Raw genomic sequence first — 27,005 nt, 5'->3', positions numbered from 1 at the left:
TTCTCTTTAATCTAATGACATTTTAAAACCTTTAGAGAAGAAATAATAAAACATGCCATGAGATTTGTTACACAGTTGTTTGTTTCTCAATTTCTTTATGCACAAACGTTCTCAATTTACAGTAAGTAACATTTAATTTTTTTTTGCTCTGCTAGCTTTTTTTTATTGCGAAAGAATCTGGACCTGAATTTCTCTTTAAGAAAAGAATAAGAAATTGAGTCATGTCAATGGGTATTAATTTGACAACCTTTAATTCAGAAAATATTTGAATTGAAAAAATGCATTTTAAAATAAGTTTTAAAGAGGTTGTTGGAACTAGAGAATCAATATTATAGATCCACGTTTGGCAATTCAATTAACGGTCATTGAGTAGTAAATGGAACAATTTTTCTTGTGTAGATAAATACTATTCAAAAAGATGCTTAAATTAAATTATAACAAAAGGGGGTGGTTCAATTTAAATGTTGGAGTGAAAGGTGCTTAAGGATGGCTCATATCTTGACAAAAATATGGTGGTTCTAGTTTTTCCAACCTCTATGGCAATTATTACAACTTTTATATTTTACGAAATATTCACATTGACATCCTGTATAAATAGTTAGATACTCCTTGGATTTATTATAATAGAGGAAAAAGAATTGCAGGCATATGAACTAAATAACTGCAATATATGCCTAGCATACATTATAGAAAATAAAAAGATATTCCTGGCATATATGAATATGGCAACTAGAAATGCATGCAATGTGTTTGTGCTATCTGGGCTGTGGTACACCATATTCGACAGACTTATATGCACATACAGCACATACCTTACTTGTATGCGCTTATTGAATTGTTGATTTTAACGTTTTGAGTTCTATTTCCTAGGTAAGAGTTGACTGGCACTGAAAAAGTTTCAGTACCATTCCACGTACACCAATTTGCTCTAATTTGTCAAGAAGAATATCGTGTGTCACAGTGTCAAACGCTATCCCTAGATCAAGAAAAGTTTACATAATTTGTTATGTTAAACAGGCAACCGCATCCTCAGTGGTAAAATTCTGTTTATACCCAAATTGTTGTTATTTTATTTACATTTAGATATTCATTCAGCCTAAGTTTAATGCACTTTTCTATCACTTTTAGTTATTTAAGGCCTCTTTGGTTCCTGACTTATGTACAGGAGCAATAATGCAATGTTCAAGAATTAGTGGAAAATAACAACACTTAAATATTAAATTTATTAAATGTAAAAGATGATATAGATGTGATAATTTTTTGACAGATATACCATCATTACCCGGAGCTGCATGTTCATTTTTGTTGATAGGTTTTAGGTACATAGATTTTTCCATACTGTTTTAAATTTAATTTGATTTCTTTGGTCATAATTTTATCTACATTACTAAATAATTGAAAGCATCTGCCACCTCTCTATCATTGTCTATAGTTCTGCCCTCGTTATCAATCACCTTGTAGCTGTTTTGAAGGTTTTTTTCATACATGACTTCTTTGTTAAGACTTGAATAAACGAAGTGGGATCATGGTTTGGGAAGTGGAAGTGACGGATTGATATTTTGATAGCTATTAAAATCCCACCACCCTTTTTATTTAGTCTGTCAGTACTAATAACATTCTAGTTGGCCAGTGAGAAGTGGTGTAATTTTTCAAATATTTCCCTTTTTTTTTCTGGTAATATAGTTAATATTGCCAGAGCCAATTTTGAGCAAAGAAGGGCTAGTAACAACCGTGATGATTCTGAGAAGCTGTCTTAAATCTGTGGACAGCAAAACACATAAATTTCCTGGTTCTATTAACAGGCCCAATATGTTGATATACTTAAGCCTCGAAACCGTGATTATCTCAGTAATAAACAATTCTATGTGTGTTAAGAATTATTTTACTCCTCATTCATTCATGCCCAATTCAACCAGATGTCATAGCTTCAGTTCGCATCCAAAGCTTAATACAAGGTAAGTTAGAATGATCTTTGTATTGACACAACATTGCCGAGTTTCCTGCTGAAGGTAAAGGTAAAAGAAAAACATGCCACATCCATATCACCACCTTTATTAAAAATACAGTCCTGTTTATAACTTTCAGCTTAAAAAAAAACAAACACTAAACTGAAAAAAATATTAGAACGAAGTGACTGACAGCCAGGCCAAAATGTGCCGCATACAACAAATTGGTCACATATGATTAAACGACCAAAAAGGTGACTGATTTTACTTCCGGTTCCGGTATTTATTAAGTACAAACTGGACCAATGCGTATACGTTACAAATTTAGCACTAACCCAATCCACCCCATCCGTCTATACACGTAGGAACAAGAAAGAATAAAATAATTAACTCGTGATTAATAAAACGACTTCTTTTATCCCCTTCACACATCCCCCGGTTAAGCTTTAACAACTGGTTAATAATAAAAATTAGGCCCCACGATGGCCCCTTTAAAGAAGAACATCTATTTATAGTTTTTTAAACACTACAAAAATATAAATCCTTTTTTTTTCTTTACTTTCTTTCATTCGTAAATAGGCAACTTATCTGCTTATTTGGTTTTGTTGGGGGGGCTTTTGGTTCTATTTAGGGCTAGAGGGACTTTTTTTCGTAAATTGCTTGCACAAGGGATCTCGATAATGCACTCAAATTTTTATGACTGTTACCTGAATGTTTTTCCTCTCAGACATGTTTTTCAAAATTTTGTATAAAAACAGTCTTGATGCGTGGATTTGCTCGAAGTGTTCCTAAGTTTTCTCTTCGTTTAGTCCAAATTAAAATAATTGGAAAATTCTCAGTAGCAAGTTTCCCTTTGGAGGTTTTCCTTAAATTCTTCGTCATCTACTTTACAGTATTTTTTATAGAAGTTGTTTCACATTTTCAAGAGGAATAAGGGGAAAAACCTCCAGGGAAACATGCCATTCAGAATTGTAATCAAAGGGAGAGCTTCCAAGGAGGCCATGCACTCTAATAAACACCCGCGATAGATTATTTGTTCCCTTCTTTTTCGTTTATTGGTATATCCTTTGAAAGAATCATTTAGCAATAAACACTTTAAACGCTTCCACTGAGACTCACTTCAAAATGTAAAATTAACCTGCATTTCCAGATTAATTGGCATTCCAAATCCTCTGGAAACACCTTAATACTGTTAAATGTTAACGTTTTCCTTTCTCTCGTACAATGAAAATATATCTGGCTTGCAGACTTCCAGGTTCTAACAAATAATTTTTACTGAAAAGCAAGTTATCATCCTTCCATGCGTTTTTTTTCGACCTTTTTTACTTTGCTTCCATTATTGGATAGCAAATATCAAATGGAAATGATCTTGATCACTGTCCTCTTGCCAAAAACTTGAATAAAGAAGCTTTAAATGCACGGATTTTCTCAATGAAATCAAAGAGTACCTCAAAGGAGCTTTAAAGGGAAAAATCAAGACAATCCAAGTACTAGAAATGGAGTTACGCCTCAAGTTACTTAAACCCTCTTTCCTTTCTGACATGATTTTCAAAAATTTTTAGGAAAAAAGGTTTTAATGCATGAATTTTCCTGATTTTTTTTTAATAGAATCTGCAGAATAGTCCAAAGAATCTTTTAACGTAAAAATCAAGTCGATCTGAGCAGTAGAAGTGAAGTTATGACTCAAGTTACCTGAAACTGTCTTTCCTCTGGGGCAAGATTTTCATTCTGGGGAAAATTGGCAACAACACTTAAGGCCATTAGAATAAATATAATGTGAACATTTTGAGGAAAATCTTGCAATGTTGAATATAAATTTTTGCTAGATTTTAGCTTGGCAACAGTGATACCTCGAAGGAATCTTCCTTAAATCCAGCGATATTTCTGTACCACATGAAAGATTTCTATAATATGAGATGGCAACGTTACAATTTCTTACAATAATTATTGAGATGCTAATAATTTGCATACGAATTCGTGACACCCTTTATAGAAAAGTTTATGGGGTTTTTAGTTGAATCATTAATTCATCAATTCAAAATGTGTGGACTTTGGTCTTGTTAACACGGAAAGAAGAAAAGCCAAGGAATTCTAGGAAAAATTTACACTGTCATAGGATTCTTACGGGTTTCTACTGTTTGACAACACTGCAATCAGTCAGCAATTGCCAAGATGAGAAAGAATGAACAAAAAAAAAGGGAATTCTGAGATTAAAATATTATTTTTTTAAAAATGTGAATAAAAAAACACCTAATGCATGGATTTTCATGATTTTTTCAATGAAAGTTAAAAAACAGTTCAAAGAAACTTTTAAAACAAAAATCAAGCCAACCCAAGCACTAGAAATGGACTTATGACTCAAGTTACCTTAAACGGTCTTTTCTCTTGGACTTTTTGTCCTCCGCGATACTATTTTCAAAATTTTGTATAAAAAAAGTTCTAATCTACGGATTTTCATAATTTTTGTAGTGAAAGCTGCAGAACAGTCCATAAAAACCTTTAAAACAAAAATCAAGTTGATCGGTGGAGTTATGACTCAATAAAAAAGGTTCCAATGTATGTATTTTCATGGTTTTTTTCAATGAAAGTTGAAAAACAGTTCAAAGAAACTTTTAAAACATAAATCAAGACTATCCGAGTACCAGAAGTGAACTTATGGCTCAAGTTACCTGAAACTATTCTTGGACATGATTTTCGAAAAGTTAGATAAAAAAAATCCAATGCATGGATGGTAATAATTTTTTCAATATAACTTAAAGAACATTCAAAAGAAACTTCTAAAACAAAAATCAAGCCAATCCAAGCACTAGAAATGGATTTATGACTCAAGTTACCTTAAACTGTTTTTTCTCTTGGACTGTTTTCCCTCTCTATTTTCAAAATTTTGTATAAAAAAGGGTAATCTACGGATTTGCATGATTTTTGTAGTGAAAGTTGTAAAACAGTCCATGGAAACTTTTAAAATAAAAATCAAGTTGATCTGCGCACTAGAAGTGGAGTTATGACTCAAGTTACTTGAACTTTTTCCTTTTGAGCATGTTTTTCAAAATTTTAGCTAAAAAAGGTTCCAATGTATGGATTTTCATGATTTCTTCAATAAAAGTTGAAAAACAGTTTAAAAGAAACTTTTAAAACAAAAATCAAGTTGATCTGAGCACCAGAAGTAGACTTGTGCCCTAAATTACCTGACACTGTTTTTCCTTATTTCCAGTGCAGGGTTAATACTATTCTGTTTTTTTAACTCATGACATAGGAACCATAGGTTGAACTCTTCAAACTTAGAAAAGCATTTTATTTTATAGTAAAACACCAACACAATTGGACTCACAATTATAGAGATCCCCGTGTTTTACATTAAAAAAATAAAGTGCCAAACTGACTCAAAATGTTTCGTTGAACCCTCACTAGCCCCAAAACGACCTAAAGCCCGGACTTCTTGTAACGGACGCGACGCGCGATTCAAAAAATAAAATAGTTTATTTCACTTCCAATAGTAAAATTCAACAATTTTTGATTCTCCTTTTCTCGCCAATTAAAAAAAAATACGGGACAACTTTAAATAGTTGAATCAAATTCTCCTTTAATGTATAATATTATAATAAGTACAAACGAATCGATTATCTTTTTTTGTTTGTTTAATGTCTGTTACCGATAAAATACCTCAGCATAACACACCTTTAATAACACGATGTCCATATTAATTTTCTGCTAAATAAAATGTAAACAGGAAAGCTGCTGCTCGCTATTGTATATAGGCTCAAGATTCGTCCCAAATATCGAGACAACAACAACAACAGTTAACTAACTATTTAAACACAATATAAGTGGAATTTACTAACGTACAACTGAAACTAATGAGGAGAGTGAGTGAATGATTTCCATTTCATTTCAACTGGGACCCTTTGGTTCGAATAAGACAAGGACAGTTTTTGTTCGAGTGTCCACGAGTGTATTGTAAATCATTTATACAATGTAATGTGTTTTGTTTTATTTGGGTCCTAACTCGACAATGCTTAAAGTAAAGTCAAGTGTATTGGCGTTAAATTCTGCTTAAATTGGTTTATAAGTTTGACAAAAGTTCACCGATAAATCTTGTCGTTTTTTTTATTGTTACTTAATTTGTGTGCACTTCTTTGGTACTCCAGAAGTCCTACAGAGGGAGAGCAAATGGTATTGAAATCTGCTTGCAAACTTGTTTTTTTTTAATAATTAAACGCACGAAGAGGTTTTCAAAGATAACTTCTTCCTTAGAGTTCTGCCTTATTGAGATGTTTGATATTAGGTACAAAAGTAAATATTTCTCTTTGGTAGAATTGGCAACCCTACCTGAACTTTTTGCCTATAATTGCTTACAACTCATATGGTCAACTTTTGACAAACTTATGCACATAAAACATACAGTGTCCCTCCATTTGTTGAAATGCCACCGGAAACCACTATCAGAAACGAATCTCGACACCCTTAATATTAATATGAATAAAACAAGAAAAGAAAATTAAACTGTCAACGGTTGTTGGTTCAAAATAAAAAAAAAGAACATGATTAAGTGAGTAAGTTTAAGTAAATCAGTAAATGTAAATAAGTAAAAGTTGAATTTTACTAATTCCGGTAGTCCTGGTTCTCCGGACAGTCCCGCTTCAGATGGCCGGACTTGTGGCAGCCGTAGCACTGTTTCGACCCGTCCGGACAATTACGGGAAATGTGGCCGGGACGTTGACAGTTGTGGCAGGTGTCGTTACGCTCGCCGCTTCCCTCCGGGCAACTCCTGGCGATGTGACCTAAATCAAAAACCAAAAGAATTAATTAATTGTGGACTTGCTAAATAAATTTTCAGCAGGCATCGATGAAGTGCCAATAAAAATACTAAATTACCAATGAAGAAATACTGGATAAACTTAACTCATTGGATGCCAATAATTAAATTACAGATACCAAAATTACCTATAACTAATAAATTTAAAATATTCAAAAGCACTAGTAAACAATACAAAATCCCACATAGCTCTTAGAAAATTATATAGGTACCTACTAACACAGGTACTAACGGATTAAACTATTTAAATACTGCATCTGAGAAGCATACAACCTATCATTTATAATTCTAGTAAAACTTCTTAAATAAATTCTAGTTGCGATCCTATAGGTTTGAAATCTTGAGTTTAGTTGTGGGATGGGATCGAAGGAATAAAAACAAACGTCACTTTATGTACTGGCCAACGTTTCGCAATAATTTTATTGCTTCATCAGGGCCATAACAGTGTGATTTTGCTTGTCATAAAAAATCATGTTTACAGGACACACAGGTAACATAGAATATGTAAAATATTGTTTTTTTAACAAAAACGGTCAATTTTAAAGCAACTGTCTGTGATACAACCCATCAATTTAAACCGTTTTTGTTAAAAAAACAATATTTTACATATTCTATGTTACCTGTGTGTCCTGTAAACATGATTTTTTATGACAAGCAAAATCACACTGTTATGGCCCTGATGAAGCAATAAAATTATTGCGAAACGTTGGCCAGTACATAAAGTGACGTTTGTTTTTATTCCTTCGATCCCATCCCACAACTAAACTCAAGATTTCAAAACTTCTTAAGCTTATCAAATCTATGTCCAAGTTACTAGCATGAATATTAAAAGAATTGCACATTTTATAAATTGGTGAGAGTATTAAAAATCCAAATTGAAAGTCTTCAAAAGTTCCCAGCATTGACAAAAGGATGGAAGCATTGAAAGTATTTCTGGAGAATTAATTTTATTTGTTAAAATTTTATGCATATACACAAGGCAAATTTTTTGGTGTCTATTTTCCAGGGAGAGCCTATTAAATTCCTACAATAACAATAAATGGCCCTGACTTGGATAATATCCATACTTTTTAAGAAACATGTATTTCAGAAATTTACATTGTACATGTTCTATAGTTTTAGTCCACACCTCATATTGTGGTGACCATACTCCAATACTGGCAACACCAGACTGTCAAACAATTTTAGACAACACTCAACACTAAAACCCTTGGTAGACCTGACAATAAACCCCATTGTTCTATGTGCTTTGTTTACAAACTCAACAATGTTGTCTGTAAAAGTCAAATTACAGTCCACAATAATCCCCAAGTCTTTTTCATGCTTACGGTCTTGTACTGGTGTACCATTAATGCTATACTCATATTTAAACATATTTTTATTAAGAGTTAGAGACATAGAACAACACTTTGTAAATTTCTTTGCAAAACATGGCAATCCTCTAGTGTACTAATTTCCATGTACATTTTCAAGTAATCAGCAAAACATAAGGCCCTTGAATTACCTGTAGCATACAATATGGCATTTATAGCAATTAAAAAAAAAAAGGGTTCCAAATTGGATCCATGGGGAACCCCGGAGGTACTAGTATAAATATTAGACTTTGCACCCCTGACTTCAACTTCTTTCACTTTATTAAAATATTTGTAACATTACTTTTATAGAGAGATTTTATTATGTGACTATGTTTCTCTCTGTCAATATCAGTATAAATTACATCAACTTGCCTTTACTTATTAGAGGCGTTATGTACATACTGTGTGGCAATATTTGTCAGATCTGATTTCAGTACTTATAAACATGTAGAGAATAAAGACTTTTCACTGTCTGGTAACTTTGAATGTGCTGCTGCTCTTCTCCAGGCTGTAAATAGTGTTAAGATTTTCATTTTTTGTGTATATCGCCCTCCTAGCTCTGATTTAAAAACTTTTAGTGAATACTTTGAGAAATTGTTAAAGCTTTTATATAAACCTAATATTTTAATGTGTCTTTGTGGTGATTTTAACTATGATTTTATTTCCAGATGTAAAGAAGCAGTACATATTATGGACGCATTTAGCTCATATGGTCTTAAACTAGTTTTTTCTGAACCTTCTAGAACTCAGGGATCATCCTGTACCTTGATTGATAATATATTCACTAAAGCTGCGCTGTTTTCAACTGAAACCTTTGAAGTAGCGTTTTCTGATCATTGTGCTCAGATACTGAGTTTTGACTTGGGAAACCCAATCAGTCACAATTTAAACAAATTTTCTATGAGTTCTAGATCCTTTTCTGATGAAAACATACGCTATTTTAACAACTTGTTGTCCAAAGAACATTGGCTGTCAGTTATTGAGACTCTGGATTTTGAAAGTAAATTTTCTTACTTCTTTGACACATTCTCCAGTTTATTTAATATGAGCTTTCCTTATGTAAACAAATCGAAGCCATATCACAGAAAGTCCCATCAGTGGATAACACCATTGATAATTAATGAGGGCAAGCAATTGAGGCTACTTCATACTCAACTAAAGACCGTTCATGACCATGAGTTACTGACATCCTATAGAAGAAGATTGAAGGTACAGAGAAAATATTGTAAATGCTAAAAAAGCTTATAATTCAACAAAGTTGCTTACTTCTAACAAAATAACTCGAGCCTCATGGGAAATTATTAACTCAATCACGAACTTTTCAAATCGCGGAACAAAGTGTGTTCCTAATTTAGTTACTGATAATGGAAAGAAAGTTACTGGCAACCTCAATATTGCTAATACCTTTAATAATTTTTTTGTACAGTCAGTGCGAAAGATCACAGATAATTTTCAGGCTCCCATGGGAATGAATGTGCCTTTCAACAGTTTATCCCAATCTGTTTTTCTATTCCCTCTCACTGAAGGAGAAACACTTGAGATTATAAAATTTTCCTCCAGGAAAAAGTCATCGGTGTAGACGAGGTACCTTGATACTTATTGCTAGCATGTGCTGAGCATATTATCTCTCCACTTACCTTATCTTCTAAATTTATCATTTCAGTTTGGTTATTTTCCTAAAGAGCTAAAATCAGCTGTTGTCATACCTCTTCATAAAAAGGGGGAGACAGCAGAAGTGAGTAACTATAGGCCTATTGCTCTCCTCTTTGTATTCTCAAAGATCTTTGAAAAATCTTTTAAAAGAATACTTATTGCATTTTTACATTCTTTTGCTATACTGTCATGTCATCAGTTTGGATTCAGGTCTGGACTCTCTACATCAGATGCTATAATATCTCTTTATACAAATATATTGAATAATTTTAAATTGAAATTAAAATCTGTTGGTTTTTTTTTAATCTTACTAAAGCATTTGATACCATTAATCATGGTTTATTATGAAATAAGATCTTTCATTATGGTATAAGAGGTCCGGCTTATAAATGGCTTGAATCATATTTGACGGGTAGAACCCAGGCTGTTAGATTGAGAGTTGGTGGTCAGGTGACCATATCTGATTGGGCAACTGTCGTCACTGGGGTTCCACAGGGTAGTGTTCTTGGGCCAATTTTATTTTTACTTTTTAATATGACTTGCCTCTCCTGGTTAATGACAGCTACATAACACTTTTTGCCGACGATACATCAGCAGTTGTCTCGGGTACTGACTATCAGTCTATCGACTCAAAAGCCACCAAGTGTATAGCTGATATTGCGGGGTGGTGCCAGAAAAATGGTCTTTGTTTGAATAGTTTGAAAACCAATTACATTGTTTTCACTCCGATTCGAGCTATTTACGACCGGAGCTTACTCCTTAGAGAACAGTCATCAAGTAGCCTCATCCAACAACACTCCACCAAGTTCTTGGGAATTGTAATTGATAGACATCTATCGTGGGATCCTCAGGTGGAATCTGTGTGCAATAGATTGTCCCGCAGCAATTATGCCAGTTTGCGACTTCGAGACTATGTGGATGCATATACACTTAAAAGCTTTTATTATGCCTCAGTGCATTCCCCTCTATCCTATGCCTTATTAGCTTGGGGTAATTCCTCCAGTATGGGGAGAGTGCTAATAAATCAAAAGTGCATTGTACGTACGATTTTTAGACTTTCCTTCAGAGAAACTTACTTGCCGTGGTACTTTTAAAAAAGAAAAAATTCTAACTATAATTAACATCTATATCTTGGAGTGCGCATGTCAAGTACATAAAAATCTTTTAAACTACATGAGATCTTAATTTTTATGAAACTCGAAATGCAGATAAATTATACATCCCTTTTACCCGGTTGTTGCAGGTACAGGATGGTCCGGAAATTACATCTCTCAAAATTTTTAATCATCTCCCATGTAAAATAAAGAGAGCTAAGACTTTTCCAACTTTTAAGAGGGCTCTTAGGACCATGTTAGCTGACTGTCCTTTTTATTCGTTGACAGAGTTCTTTACCTGTAGATTTATTGACTAAATTAAGTTAAATTTGTTTCCTTTCTTATCTTTGTAATTTTATACTATTTTTATTAGCATTGTAGTTTTTAATGACAATTCCTATACATTGTTATGATGTCGATGGAAATAAATGATTTGATTTGATTAGTATAGTAACTCGGTCGATAATTTATTACTTTATTCCCGGCACCGTTTTTTTAATATTGGAATGACTTTACTTATTCACCTGGCTTTAGGATAGGTTGAAATTTGTAACCAGAGGTTAAAAATATGCAAAAAAGGTTTATTAGGTGCCTTTTGGAAATCCATTGTTATTGGTATATGCCCCTCTCCCCAAATTTTTTTAAGAGTGGTGTTAGCTTTGAGGATTAGCTCCTTTCTGTTTTTTGTTCAATTTAGTTCCGATTAATAGTATGGGAGCTACAATTTTTGTCCCTTTAGCCCATTTACTCCAAATTTTAGAAAAACCAAAGTTTAAAATAAAGCAATATTTTCCAGACTTCCAGGCTTCATATTCTTCAAACTATAGGCCAAGTTCTCTTCTTCCGACATTTGCTAAAATTATAGAAAAACTCGTCAAGGTTAGAGTCATTGGTTTTTTAAATAGGAACAATGTACTGAATTCAAATCAATTTGGCTTTTTGAGAACACATGGGGACAGATGATGCTCTGTTTTCCCTTTTGGATCAGCTGTACATGAGTCTAAATAGAGGTGAGGTTTCTGGAGAGGTCTTCTGCGATTTGACTAAGGCTTTTGACTCTGGCAGTCATGAAATACTACTTCAAAAGCTTGAGATATATAGGTTTAGAGGTGTATCCCTGAATTGATTTGGGTCATATCTTACGGGAAGGATGCAAAGTGTGTCTTTATCTGGCTCAGTTTCAAGTTTCCAATCTGTAAGTTGTGTGGAGTGCCACAGAGGTCAGTGCTGGGACCTGTGTTATTTCTTTTATTTATTAATGACAGTTGCCTAGTGAAAATTGCGGGCTATTTGACACTTTTTGCCAATGATACAAGCATCTTGTGGAATCACTCTGACTCTCAGGCATTATAGAATATAATTAATAATGATCAGCTAAAGATCAAGGCTTGGTTTGATAATAATTTGTTAACTTTTAACATATCTAAGACTAATGTGCTTACCTTCAGGTGTGACCTTACTGACATTATTCTTGACAGAAATAAATTAAACAATACAGAAAGTTTAAAATTTCTTGGTATCAAAATGGACAGAAAACTAAATTTTGAATAAGCGCTCTATCTAAGACACTGTCTTCAAATTGTTACACTTTAAGAGTTATTTCTAAAGAAATGGATCAAAGTTCAGTTAGATTGACATATTTTGGAGTAATTTGAGATATGGTCGTCCCTTTTGGGGTAGCTTCCGTTGTTTTTTAGTCTGTTTGTATTACAAAAGAGGGCAGTTCAAATTATGTACCATGTTGGATTAAGGGAATCATGTAGGCCTTTCTTTTTAAATAACAAACCGTGTCAGTTTATTCTTGACAGTGTATGTTTAGTTCATTGAAAATATAGGGATCTTATTACACAAAGGCAATATAATACTCGTCAAGAACAACATGTACCTTTACCCATACCAACAAATGCCATGGTAAAGAGATCATTTATCTATAATGCAAAAAAAATGTATAACCATTTGCCCTCACAACTTAGAAACCTAAATAACTTTAAAAAGTTCCAATGTCAGTGTAAAAAACTTTTGATTAGTAAGACTTATTACACCTTAGATGAATTTTTTTTAATGATCTACTTGCATGAGTAATGTTAAGATTTATGTACCTACTTTATCTTATTTTATTTTTTGGTTGTGTCAAGTGCTATATTTATACGTCAATTTTATATTAATTTTTATTTCTACTCCAAATTTTGACCTATTTAATTTTAGCTTTGTCAATGAGATGTTAATCTTTCGACAATAAAGCATATTTTGACTTTGACTATCGGAGGAACAAAAACACTAATAACAAAATGTGAATGGTTATAAAATGGAATAATAAACTCACCAGGCTTCTTGCAAGTGTAGCAGGACGGCATGTCCGGGCTCTGAGGACAATCCTTAGCGAAATGGCCCTCGCCGTAGCAACGGTAGCAGCGCGCCTGCTCCTCTTTGCAGTCGCGGGCGTAGTGCCCCACTTTGTTGCACTTGTGGCACTTGTCGCGGTTCCTGCCGTATCCACCTCCGAAACCTAACAAACGCAACAACATTCCAGGTACATATTATTAAACGAGCTGTTGTAAATAAATCTTATAAGAGTTAAAAACATGCATATACTTTCAATAGTTTTAACAAAGGGAGAAGAAGTTTAGTAAAGAAATATTACCTCTGCCACCAGAATCCCTGCCTCCAGGAGTGGAACACTCTCTGGCAAAGTGGCCGGGTTGGTTACACTTGTAACAGGTGCTCGATGAAGACATGGTTACTGTTTGTTCACTTCGATGGGCTTCTTTTCAGTCCTGCTGTTTCTGCCCTCTACACTTAAATTCTGGTTGTTTGAATCCTTTATTGGATCTGATTTACTACGGAAAAATAATGAATAAATTTGATTTGAATTTGATGGAGGAGATCAAAATATGCTTTTAAATTTGGATTTATAAAAGGCAGATCTACTGCATATTGGAAAACAAGCAGGCAGCAATGTGGAGTTTAATTAGTTCAAAAAATGCTACATCTATTTCTTCAAAAAATCAAACTGCTCAAACTTTTAATACCTTTTTTGTTAACATTTCAGAAAGTATAGTCTCAGAATTACCTACACCCACAAACAATTTTTCTAAATTTTTAACTCCTGGTAGATTTACCACTGACTCTTTTAAATTTCATGAGGTGACTCTTTCAATGTGGTTAGAGATAAAATAAACTCTCTTAAAAATAAAAAGAGCAAAGACTGTTTTGATTTTAACGTTAAACTCATTAAAACAATTAAAAATGTTATCATTTATCCATTGACAAATCTCTCGAATGCCTGCATAAAAGAAAACATTTTTCCTACATCCTATAAGGTGGCCAAAGTGATACCAATATATAAAAACAAAGGTTCCGTTGATGATGTGTCAAACTACCGCCCAATATCACTGTTGCCAATTTTCTCAAAGATTCTGGAATCACTCATGAAGGATCAAATGTACCAACATTTTGAAAATAACAATCTCCTTGTGCAATGTCAGTTTGGTTTCAGGAGTAGCTATTGAGAGTTTGGTGGATTTTTCATCAAGGGGTCTGGAAAAGGGTTTCGACACCTATGCTTCATTCTTTGACCTGACAAAGGCCTTTGACTGTGTATCCTATGAAATTTTATTAAGCGAGCTCTGTTACTACAACTTTCATTCAGAGAGCATTGCCTTTGTCAGGTCATATCTGTATGACCGACTCCGATATGTGTCATACAATGCTAGTGTATCTGATAAACAGCCATTACATCATGGAGTACCACAGAGATCCCTTCGAGGCCCACTCTTATTCCTTATTTATGTAAATGACTTGCCTTATTTTACAGACCGGGCACATGAGCATAAGTTGATCCTGTTTGCTGATGACACTACAATACTCCAGCATCATCACCCGGCAAAACAGAAAATCGCCAGTACAGAGGAAATAGAGAGTAGAATGAGGGAATGGTTTGTAGCAAACAAACTAAACCTTAATGCTTCAAAAACACAGCATCTAAATTTTTCACTTCGAAACTCTCAAATAGATCTGCCACAGGATAAATCTGTCAAGTTCTTGGGTGTACTTCTTGACTCTGGTCTCACTTGGGAAAACCACATTATTCAGCTGGCATCTAAGTTATCAAAAATAACCTTTCTAATAAGAAATCTATCCAGCTCTGTATCAAGGGAAGTTTTGTTGTTGGCTTATCATGGTTACTTTAGCTCCGTTATGTCATATGCTGTGCTGAACTGGGGTCACTCCACTCATGGGAAGAAGATATTTGGTTTACAGTGCAGGTGCATAAGGGCTATGACTGGTTTGGGGCACAGTGACTGTTGTCGACACTGTTATTCTAAACTTGGCATCCTCACTTTTCCATGTGTATTCATCTTGCAATGTTTGACTTTTATAAAAAGTAATCTACCATCATATTTAACACACAGTAATATACATAAGTATTCAACTCAAAACAGTCTGAATATTTTGCCGGAATTTCGCAGGCTTAGGAGAACCCGCAGAGGAACTGTTTATCATGGGATTTGTTTCTATAATGTGTTACCATTGCAGGTTAGGGAACTTAATGAACAAGCTTTTATTACAAAAATTAAAAACTATTTATTAAAAGTCTTTTTATTCATTTGAAGAGTACCTAAATAACAATTTTAATGACCTAATTTAACTGTTTTATAAATATTGTGTGTCTATTATAAGTATTTTTAAATTGAGTCTCTGTAGATTTTAATTATATATAAATTTTAGAATCTTACTGTATATTTATTTATTTATTTGGAGGGATCAGTACACCCTGACTCCCTGCCACATTTATTTACAGTAATTTTATAAAAAGAAAAATTATGTATGAACAAAAAAAATATATATATATATTATTACACTGTATCTATCTTAAATTAACGCCTAGGTGTTCATAACACACCTGTGTGCGCTGTTGTTTCAAAAAAAAAGTTGGTTCTATTTTCCGAATTATAATAAACTTGCTTAACTAACCTTAAAACTATTGTGATAAATTCTGCTCTCGATTTTATATTTTTTGTCCTAGTTTTAAATGAAATATTTTTGTCCTTTTGGTCCTAAACACCTACGTCTCTCAACAATTGCATAACACTTGTTATTACGTATTATATACAGGTATAAAAACTATTATAATAAGTTCCTTAATATTTAGAAACGTTCTAAGTATATAAAATTTATAAATCAATTTTTTTAGTTTATTTGCCAGATAATCTGCATGTACATGCCATTTTAGATTCAAATTAATGTGCATATATAGTTTTTATTTATTAATTTTAGTTAATACTTAAGTTTTAAATCATGAAATTGCATTTTATATATTACCGTTTATATTGACTTGTTAAAGCACTATGTGTAATATTACGAATAATGAAAATAAAAAAATAAATAAATATACAGATTTTTCCAAAGCTTTTGGTCAAGTTAACCATGGGGTACTCTTGCAGAAGCTTAGGGCTTTAGGTGTTGTGGGGCCTCTTCTTCAGTGGATCTCGGGATTCATCAGAGGTAGAGCCCAGATTGTTAATCTTGGAGGTACATGGTCCACCGAAATTCATCTGGGGTACCACAGGGCTCCCACTCGGGCCCTGTTTTGTTTTGCCTCTTTTTGATTGATTTAGTTTGTAAACTTGAAAATTGTCATCTGCTAATGTTTGCTGATGACGTGAAGCTGTTTAGGCTTATCACATCCTTTTATGATGCTGTGCTTCTGCAAAAAGACCTTAATTTGTTTTTTGATTGGCGCAACTTGAATAAAATGTCCCTTATTTATTTATTTATTTATTTATTCATGCCCAAAAAGTATAAAGCTTTTACACAAGTCAGTCAAAAATATAACTCCAAATAAAAGTATTAAACTGTAAAATTCGTTTTACCTAAGAACAAAAATAAAACACATCACAGCCTAAAAAGTAATGCTTAAAAACACTTAACACTAAAAGTCAAGAGACCCAGCCTATGCAATAGCACTGAAATTTGAGCTCAGGAATTCCTCAAATGAATAAAAAGCATTGGTGACTAAAAAATGTTTTACCTTTGTCTTATAAGCATTAAGAGGCAAATCCTTAACGGAGACCGGCAGGACATTAAAGAACTTAATTCCATAATAAGACACGCCATTACGGGTACGCTCGAGTCTCCTAAATGGTGCCACCAAGGAGCCGCTATTTCTGGTGTCATGACTGTGAGTGCTTGCATGAGTCGCAAACCTGGCTAAGTTTCCCCTAATGAATACAAGGCACAGAAGTATGAAGGCGCTTGGTAAGGTGAGAACTCTCAGAAGCCTGAAGTGGACCCTACAACAATCCCTGTATCCAATCTGCGCAATCACTCGCAGACATCGACGTTGCAATGCAAAAATCCTGGGCATATGCGCTGAATGACCCCAGTTTAGTAAGTTATACGTCATTAGAGAGTGAAAATATCCAAAGTAAGCTGTCCTGAGAGTACCTGCGGAGACAGACCCAGACAAATTGCGAATCAGGAAAGTACACCTTGATAATTTGGTTGACAATTCATCTATGTGACCTTGCCACGTCAAACCACTATCCAATCTAACACCCAGAAAATCCACAGACACACCTAAAGATTGATGCTGGGAATCAACGACCCGAAGGGAAAAAATTATATTTTGAGTTTTGGACTCATTTAAGCACAATCTATTGGAAACGGCCCAGTCTCTAAACTGAGAACAAGATTCTTGAGCCTTGAGCGAAATGTTTGCGCAACTCCTATTAGTACACAGGGATGTAGTATCATCAGCATACAAATAGAAAGTGCAATCAGGGTGACAAGTTGGTAGGTCATTAACAAATATAAGAAACAGGATAGGCCCGAGAACGGATCCCTGAGGCACTCCATGCTCAATCGACAAACTCTAAGACCTACATCTCCCAAAACAAACAAACTTACTTCGGTCACTCAAGTAGGACTGTAGCAGTGACAGACTTCTCGAACAAAATTTGTAGTGGTTGAGCTTTTGAAGAAGAATATTATGCTCCACACAATCAAAAGCCCTAGATAAATCGTAAAATGAGGCTTGGGAGTACAGAGCACTTTCAAATCCGTCAAGCACCGCGTCACACAGGTTCTGGACCGCACCAGTGGTGGAGTGTTTCTTTCTAAACCCATGTTGGTTCACATAAAATAAAGAGTTTTGTTCAAAATACTCCTCTATTTGAGTCTTGAGTAAAGACTCAAAAATCTTTCCAATGATAGGCACCAGACAAATGGGACGGTAGTTTTCAACATCCACTTTTGAACCCTTTTTGTGAATAGGAATGACCTTAGCAATTTTAAGACAGGATGGAAATGTGCCCTCAAAGATAGCCAGGTTGATTAGTTTGGTCAGGGGAACAATAATTAAATTCTTAATAGTCTTTATGAGTCTGATATTCAAATCATATGGATCATTGCTTGCACTATTCTTCATGCCATCAATCACCTGACGGACCTGGATGAAAGTAACTTCGGCAAAGGAAAAGCCGGGTCCGCAAGGGCCAGTCAAATAAGCTAAAGGATTTTTGGGAGGCAGAGGAAGAGTCTCTTTTAGTTTGGCAGGAACATTCACGAATTCTTACCTATTCTGTCTAAAGTGCATGAACGAATCTTAAAAAACCAGATTAATGACTATTTTGAGTCAAATCAGCTTTTTGCAGTAACTCAATTTGGCTTCAGGAAAAACAGGACAACAACTTTAGCTATAGACCATTTTACAAGTAATATCCTGGAAGGATTTGAAAAGTTTCTTGATACCTTGGCCTCGTTCCTGGATCTCACAAAGGCTTTTGACTGTGTGACACATAGCATTCTTCTAAAAAAACTGGAAGCCTACAATTTTCACCGGGAAGCAATTAAGATGCTTGAGTCATACCTGTCGAATAGAGTTCAGTTTGTTGTCTTTAATCAGAATAAGTCTGATATTAAGCCTTTGAAATATGGAGTTCCATAGGGGTCTGTCTTGGGACCCATACTATTTCTTATCTACATAAATGATCTGGCCTTTTCACAGGGGGGCTCTGTTAGCACTGTTCTGTTTGCTGACGACACAACTTACTATCAAAGTTATCACCCTTCAAATATCATTAATTTAGATCTCCAGACCCCGGAGAATAACCTCTTTCAGTGGTTCTTGGCAAATCGTCTTTCTCTCAATAGTTCAAAGTCACAAACACTTAACTTTACTTTGCGGCACAATACATTGACTGAGCATCCTGCTTTTGGAAGCTGTTCAGATGAGGCTAAGTTTCTTGGTGTTCACCTTGATCCAGGATTGACTTGGGAACAACATATAGTCAAACTGTCTAGTAAACTGTCCAGTCTGTTATTCCTCTTTAGAAATCTAGCGGGAATTACTTCCTTGCAGGTCTTACTTACAGCATATCATAGTAGTTTTCACTCACAGCTAACTTATGCCATACTGACATGGGGTCATTCCTGCCATATAGATAAAGTATTTGGGCTGCAGAGAAAGTGTATTCGTATTGTGACTGGTCAGGGTTACCGAGATGACTGTAGGGAATCTTTTCGGAAGCTTAAAATATTAACTTTGCCGTCTGTGTACATTATGCAGTGCCTGTTGCGTGTTCACCAAAATCTGGATCACTATAAAACCCACCTACATTTTCATAATTATGAAACTAGGAATTGTAATGAGCTAGTGCCTGAGTTTAGCCGGCTTGAGAGATCAAGAAATGGAACCAGATACTTTGCACCAAAATTTTATAATTGTCTTCCAACAAACATTAAATCTCTTAGCCTTCCGCAGTTTAAAAAACAAATAAAAATGCATCTTTTGAGGGGTGCATTCTACTCATTTGAGGAGTACTTCTCATCCCAATTTTAATTTTAATCTTATGTTAATATTGTCTTAATAAGAATGTATGTTAAGTGTTTTAGGTTTAGTGCAAATATTGTGATTAGGTGTTATATTTTATCTGCTTTTGGGCAAAACTTGTTAATTTGTATTTTATCTTTTATCTTTATTTGTAAGTAAGTGACTTGACTTGTAATAATGCATTGTATGTATATTATTATTAATAAATACTACTACTACATTAAAACGGCTGGCATTAATATCACTCAGCTCCGATTCCTTTACGCTAGGGTTCAGAGCTGTAATTATCCTCCACATTGCCCGGACAGGGTTACTTGACTGGCTAATGAAGTTGTCATTGACCTTTCTCTTCCTTAATATCAATTGATAATCAAAAGTGTCATAAGATTACCTTTTCTAAGCAAAGAAACTCTATTGCTTTTCTTGATAAAATAAAGAATGTAGCAATTGGTGTCAAAACAGAGGTTTCTAAGTTTAGAGGAATATTTATTGACTCTAGGGTTTCCAGACCGGGATCCCGGGGTCCCGAATCCCGGGACATTTTTAATCCCGAAAATCCCGGGATTGCTGTATGTCCCGAAAATCCCGAGTTTTTGTAACATATAGTTATGAATATTTACTGACAGTACCGCCCACAAGTGTCGAAGCTGAAAGAGCCTTTTCTTTGGCGGTCACATTTGCGACTAAACTTAGATCTCGTTTAAGTGTTAAATTTTCTCGTTTAATTTTTATTTGTTCGGGATACTGTTATTATTGTTAAATATTTTATTCAAAATATAATTAGGATCGGTCCCGGGATCCCGGGATTTCGATTTTTACCCCGAGATTTCAAAACGGGATCCCGATCCCGAAAACTGGAATTTCTACTTGACTCTAGACTGTCTTTTAAAAGTCACATCAATCAGTTGACTGGTAGGGCAATGAAAATGCTGGGTTTCATCCAGCGGTCTACAACTGATTTGTCTTTGATTACTTTATTGCTCTCTTGTTAGGCCCATCTTGGAGTATAGCTCAATTGTGTGTTCCCCTTCATATAACTGCTACATTGAGCAGATTGAAAAGACTCAAAATAAATTTTTAAGGGTGGCTGCTTTAAGATGTGGTTAAGGGAGACAGGAGTATTATTATCAGTGGGTCAGGGATAACCTGAACTTACCCACATTAGAGTCACGAAGAACATTACTCATGTTTTATGCATAAGGTGTAAATGCTACTATAGATTGTTCCGAGTTATTGTTTCTTTTTAAACTTAGGGTGCCTTCTCTAGATTGAATAGACAATCAGAAATATGTTCAGTCCCACTCCACCATACCAATTATGGTATTAATGAGCCAATTACATGAATGGCTCAAAGTGCTAATGGCCTGTCGAGACAGATAAGCTTTTTTGACTCTAGGATTACATCTTTTAAGGGGCAGTTAAAAAACATTATTTCATAGGGTCTTTAATTAATTAATTCATCTACACCTTTCATTGATTTATTGATAGTTTTGTATCTGTATATATACATTATATGTTTGTATGGGTATGCTGTAACACTTTTGTAAATGGATTCCATAAATAAATAAATAAATATTATTTTAACAAACATTTGTCATAAATAAAGCTAGAATACCTAAACTAATTACTTCTATGTCACATCAAATGATGAATGAATTCATATAATAAATCTCATCTTTACCACAGGAATAGTGCCTACAGCTGTTAAATGCGCTGGTATAACTCCCATAAATAAAAAAAGGAACAAGATCAGATATTTCCGAGTACTGACCCATTAGTGTTTTTACCAACTACAAAAACTTTCAAAAAATACCTTAAAGTCATATACTCTATAACTATTTACTATCAAATATACTATAAATAAAAATCAATAGGTATGGTTTTATAGAGAGGAGAAGCACTAATGATGCATTATTTAAATTGGTTGACCAAATAAAAATAAACTTAGACTCAGATCAAAAATGTATAGCTGTCTTTCTCGATTTAGCCAAGGCATTTGACACTGTGCCTCACACCCAGCTGCCTGAGACTCTTAAGAAGTTTGGTGTCAGCGGTGTAGTGTTGAATGTTTTTGAAAGTTATTTACATCAGAGATCTCAAATGGTTAAAATAGGTAATATTCATAGTGATCCTTTCAATGTCTTTATGGGTATACCACAGGGCACAGTGTTTAGCCCATTATTGTTTATTTGCTATATAAATACATTACTGGATCTAGATATTAATGATTATAAATGAGTGCAAAAGTAGGTATTACATCATCATCATCATATTTAAATTAGTTTAAAGTTGTTATATCTGATACAATTTTCAGATTTTGTCAATATGTGTTTACTAAAAACCGAAATAAATAAACTTTACACCCAAGCTGGTCATATAAAACCTCTACCTCCACTAGCATAATACAGGAATGAAGTCCAAATCTGTTTCATGTGTTTGCCCAAAATGTTCCAATAATAAAATGAAATTCCTGTGCCTCTCTTAATAGTTAAAGATACTGCAGTTGTTCCCATAAAGCCGAAAATAATTGTTTTATGTAACATTGAAACTGCGCAATTGAAATGCAAACTTTCTCCTGCGTAACATTTGAAATCTACTTTGGCCCATCAAAAATAAACTTAAATAGAAGAATAAAATTCTAAGGGTCTGTACCAAGACCATATTATCATTGTTACTGTCATTAAAAAGAATCCTGCAGAACGCACTTTGTGGAACAGAGGATCTTGACCCCAATCAATCAGGTTTTCATTGTGGGCATTCATGCGAATCGGCCCTTCAATTGACCTTATCTAAAATAAAAACTGATCTGGATAATAATAAATATGTGGTTGGGGTGTTCTTGGACTTAAGGAGAGCTTTTGAAACTATTGATAGGGACATATTATTGCAAAAATGAAAGAACTATGGCTTTGCTGGTATTGTTTATAACTGGTTTGTTGACTATCTAAGTAATTGAAAACAGAGAGTAAGGTTGAATGGAAATGAGTCTACTGAACTAAATAACTCCCATATTATGGGAGTACCTCAAGGAAGTGTTTTTTCTATTTATATTGTATATGAATGATATTGGGCTTTGTGAATTTATAAACCTTTTTGCTGATGACACATTTTTGGCATGTAGTGATACAAGTCTTAACAGAGCAGTAGATTCCTCAATTATTAATTAACAATGAATAAATTAAATTTGTAACATGTATGAAATATTTGGGTCTGCAACTTGAAAATTTGCTTAACTTTAAAACTCATTGTGATTACATTGAAAAGAAAATTGCAAAAAAAATTTTCTTTTTTAGTAGAATATCAACAAGTCTATCTTATCAATCTAAATTAATGGTTTATAATACTATCATTCAACCACATTTTGACTTTTGTGCCTCAGTGCAGTATTAATTTAATATTAACCAGACTAACAGACTTCAGACACTTCAGAATCGGGGCATGAGGGTGATATTAAATGAACAACGCCTTACACCAATATCCTTTATGCTCAACACTCTAAATTGGTTTTCTGTTGAGAGAAGGTTTTGCTTTCTTTCTACGATTTTTATATATAGGATTGTAAATAATTTAGCGCCACCTTATTTCAAACAGTTCATTACTTTTAATAGAAATCTCCATGATTACCCTACAAGAAATAGTGATGATATTTTTATTCCAATAGCAAATTTTAGAAGTACCATGGATTCTTTGTTTTTTAAGGGTTTTCAAAAATATAATAGTCTTCCTCGAGAAATAAAGGAATCACAATCTCTTGATTGGTTTAAAACTGTTCTAAAGAATTATATGAATAATATAAATTAATTTGGAAATTGGCGAATTAGGGCAATAAACTATTGTGGTTGGTGGAAATTCATTTATTTGTTTGTTTTTCTTTCAAGAGGGTGAAATTGTGCTTATTAATTTTTTTTGTTTATTTATTTTTATTTTTTTTTGTTACCTTGTTAAGTTACTTAAAGAAAGAAAGAAAGAAAGAAAATGTGCTATATTACGTAAGACAACAAAATGTTGTGTACAAGCATCCTAAAAACTAACAAATTCCAAATTCACTTTAAATTTCAAACAAACATAACTTCTAAAACACTTTACCATAAAATTTACACACATTACCAAAATTAATCATAACAAAACAGATTGAGAAAAAAAAAAGCATCTTTTTGATAAATTTCATTAGAAAATAAGTAAAGCTGTCAATAAAACAGAATTTAGAAGAAGTAAATTACATTATTTAACAGGAAACAAAACTAAAACACTAAAATGATGTCAGAGCACAGGTTAAAAGGTATCATTAAAAAAATCGTCAAGGCTATAATATGCCCTGGATATGCCCTTATTTAGTATAGTTTTGTTTTTATGTATATTAGATGTACCTACTTAATAAAGATATATTTCATTTCATTTTGGAAACATTTTCCCTTATTTTTTTAAAAAATCATAGCAGGCTGCAAGGTCCAACACCACTGCAGGTCACTTGTCGGAAATTTTACCCTTACCGATTCCTAACAATACTTTGGTGAAGAGGTCACTGTTATAAGAGTGTTGAAAAGTTTTTAATCATTTGCCTATTGGTTTAAAAGCAACTAATTCATTAAGGACTTTTAGAGGATTGCTGAAGAATTCACTTTTAAGCAAACCTTATTATAACTTGGAAGAGTTCTACCGGGATGTCCTTGAGGATATTGTAGTAGTAGTAGTAATAGTAGTAGTATTTATTAATAATAATATACATACAATGCATTATTACAAGTCAAGTCACTTACTTACAAATAAAGATAAAAGATAAAATACAAATTGACAAGTTTTGCCCAAAAGCAGATAAAATATAACACCTAATCACAATATTTGCACTAAACCTAAAACACTTAACATACATTCTTATTAAGACAATATTGACATAAGATTAAAATTAAAATTGGGATGAGAAGTACTCCTCAAATGAGTAGAATGCACCCCTCAAAAGATGCATTTTTATTTGTTTTTTAAACTGCGGAAGGCTAAGAGATTTAATGTTTGTTGGAAGACAATTATAATAAGTATGTAAAGTCTTATGGGTTCCTTTCTTGTTGTGAATAAAGCTATTTATATGTTTTTTAATTGGTTTTATAGTTTATGATATACCTATTAGTTTTAATACCTTTTATTTTTTATACATTAAGTTTTGCCAGATTTTGATATTTTATTCTGTTTATTCTGTACTATTTCATAATTGGTTATATAACTGAAATCATATGTTTTACCACTACTTTGTATATTTTATAATTTATATTTTACTCCTTTATTGAGGTATAATTATTTTCATTCATCTTGTTAAGCTATATTTTGAGTATCAGTACATATATCATGCTTTGTTAACAAGAATGTATATTTTTTTAAACCATAAAGTACTTTTTGACTTTGACTTTACCGAGTACAATGGTCATGCTACAACTCCCCCAAACTTATGTTTTGCATCCTTAACCACTAATTTTACTTAATTTTTCAACAAAACAATGATAAAACACCAAGTGTATAACAGTAAAAACATATTCTCAATAAATGATACATCATGTTGTTGACTCACTACTATTCAGGTTAACATATATGCCACTCTTATCACTATTACTAACAATTTATCGCCGTTAATAATGCTATTAACGGTTTTCTTTGCTATTAAGAGGTTCTAAAGGTCAAGCCCCAGAGTAAACCTAACCTAACCTTTACAACCTGCCTTATGTTACACCACATTTTCTACTTACACAGAAAATTAGATAGTAGATTAAACGATACGTGATTGCGATAATTTAGCACAACAGGCTTACCAATTATTCATTTCGATCAATCCTGGCAGATATTAAAAAAAAAAAAAAATGTCCGACAAATTAGAGAATTAACCTGTGGGGGACCACGCCAGACCCAACCCTCATCAACTTAACATAACGTTCAACGTAAAACAACCCGAAAGGACCCCAAAACGCCCCGAATAACCGAAATATCGCTAAAATAACATAAAATAGTCCACGTGTTTACCCGCAGTTTCCATTTTATAACAGGCATACGGTTCCTAGTATAACAAAGACGTAGGGGGGTTTTGTTCACTCACCTTTTAAACGTGGATCAAGTGGTCAAATCTATCAATAAACTCGCCGCTAAAACTGTTGGTGAATGCGAAATGCAATTGTGCCACATTCGCTTCGACTAACGGGCGAAAAAACGTAAAAAATTGGTGAAAATCTACGGGAAAACCGGTACTCGCACCAACCACACCACGTTAAAATGCCAAGGAATGTTTTGACGCCGCGCACACGTAACGGCGCATACGACCTTTAACGCGAACCGAGTTTCCGTTTCCGGTTGTGGCAACGGAGAAATGGCGCGCAATTTGAAATTTAAAGTTGTTTTTAGGGCGGTTTCTTGTTGTTACTGTAAATGATTTGGGGATACTTATGCTTTAAATGGGCGCTTTAAAGTTATATTGTTGGATAAATAAGTTTTTCTCTTATAAGGGCTTGTATTCGAATTATATTAATTGATTCTTCAAAGGTGGGCGAGAATTTGACAACGTTGGAACAGTTTTTAAATATACAGACGGCAGTCATTGGTTTCTTTAAGCGTTTTCTATTTGTTTTAAGGCGTTTTCTTTTTGTTTGTTGGTTAGTTATTAATTTCGTAGATTCAGAGTGGCATTTAAAACTATCTAACCGAAATAAAATAGTGTTTCTCTTACAAGAATTTGGATATAAAATACTAGATTCTTCAAGGAGGCGAAGATTTGACAACGTTGACTTTTTTTTTAAATAAATATATGGTTATCATGGGTCTTTTGTTGTTTTCCTTATTATTATTAGGCAATTATTGGAACAGTCAAATAGTGCTAGCAGTATTTAAGGAAAAAACCGTAGTTTATTACGTAAGAGAATAAAGAGTTATTGCCGCATTAGGTTAGTGCCGTTGAAGTCATTCTTAACCTCAAACTCTAACTACTATTTATTTGCAGATATTTATTATGTTGTTTGCTTTTTTGATATTGCTGCTTTGCTATTCTATAATAAACAATTATTGTTATTGTCTTCTCAGACATCCACATTCCTAACAAATAAAACGACTTCATTGCCTCAATTCACATTTTTTTATTTCGTCAGATCATGTGCCATGATTATTTCTTCAAATATCAAAACTGTCAAAATAAGCAAAAACACTGGACCATTGTGGCGCAATTAAAGCCTAGCAGTATCGTTATTAAAATTTACCTTATGTAAAACTACATCTGTGTCTGCGTAAAGGTCAAAATGCAGCTGGATTTATTACTGCTAGACCTTATATGAGTGCCAATAATTC

At 33.6% G+C, this 27,005-nt stretch overlaps 1 protein-coding gene across 2 annotated transcripts; it reads right to left on the bottom strand.

The window, feature by feature from the left end:
- Nucleotides 1-2,036: 2,036 nt before the first annotated feature.
- On the bottom strand, nucleotides 2,037-25,964 carry LOC126738242 (CCHC-type zinc finger nucleic acid binding protein-like). Of its 2 annotated transcripts, none has more exons than XM_050443478.1 (4): nucleotides 25,771-25,964; nucleotides 13,503-13,698; nucleotides 13,185-13,367; nucleotides 2,037-6,724 (listed from the first exon to the last, which is right to left on the bottom strand). In XM_050443478.1, the coding sequence occupies exons 2-4, from the start codon at nucleotides 13,594-13,596 to the stop codon at nucleotides 6,546-6,548; spliced, it is 456 nt and encodes a 151-aa protein (XP_050299435.1). In that variant the 5' UTR covers nucleotides 13,597-13,698; nucleotides 25,771-25,964; the 3' UTR covers nucleotides 2,037-6,545. The 2 variants fall into 2 exon arrangements, with proteins under 2 accessions (XP_050299435.1, XP_050299436.1); XM_050443479.1 differs by lacking the exon at nucleotides 25,771-25,964 and adding an exon at nucleotides 25,096-25,118.
- Nucleotides 25,965-27,005: the final 1,041 nt, after the last annotated feature.

The sequence above is a fragment of the Anthonomus grandis genome, chromosome 7, assembly GCF_022605725.1.
Source record: "Anthonomus grandis grandis chromosome 7, icAntGran1.3, whole genome shotgun sequence".
Classification (NCBI taxonomy): Eukaryota; Metazoa; Arthropoda; class Insecta; order Coleoptera; family Curculionidae; genus Anthonomus; species Anthonomus grandis.
This window is presented reverse-complemented; position numbering and strand designations above follow the sequence as displayed.

What these genes read in the sequence shown, in the direction of transcription:
- LOC126738242 (XM_050443478.1), bottom strand. Translation starts at nt 13,596, where the DNA reads ATGTCTTCATCGAGCACCTGTTACAAGTGTAACCAACCCGGCCACTTT. An exon ending in CAGGGATTCTGGTGGCAGAG is followed by an intron (nt 13,368 to 13,502) that starts GTAATATTTCTT and finishes TGCGTTTGTTAG; the next exon opens with GTTTCGGAGGTGGATACGGC. An exon ending in CTACACTTGCAAGAAGCCTG is followed by an intron (nt 6,725 to 13,184) that starts GTGAGTTTATTA and finishes TTTTTGATTTAG; the next exon opens with GTCACATCGCCAGGAGTTGC.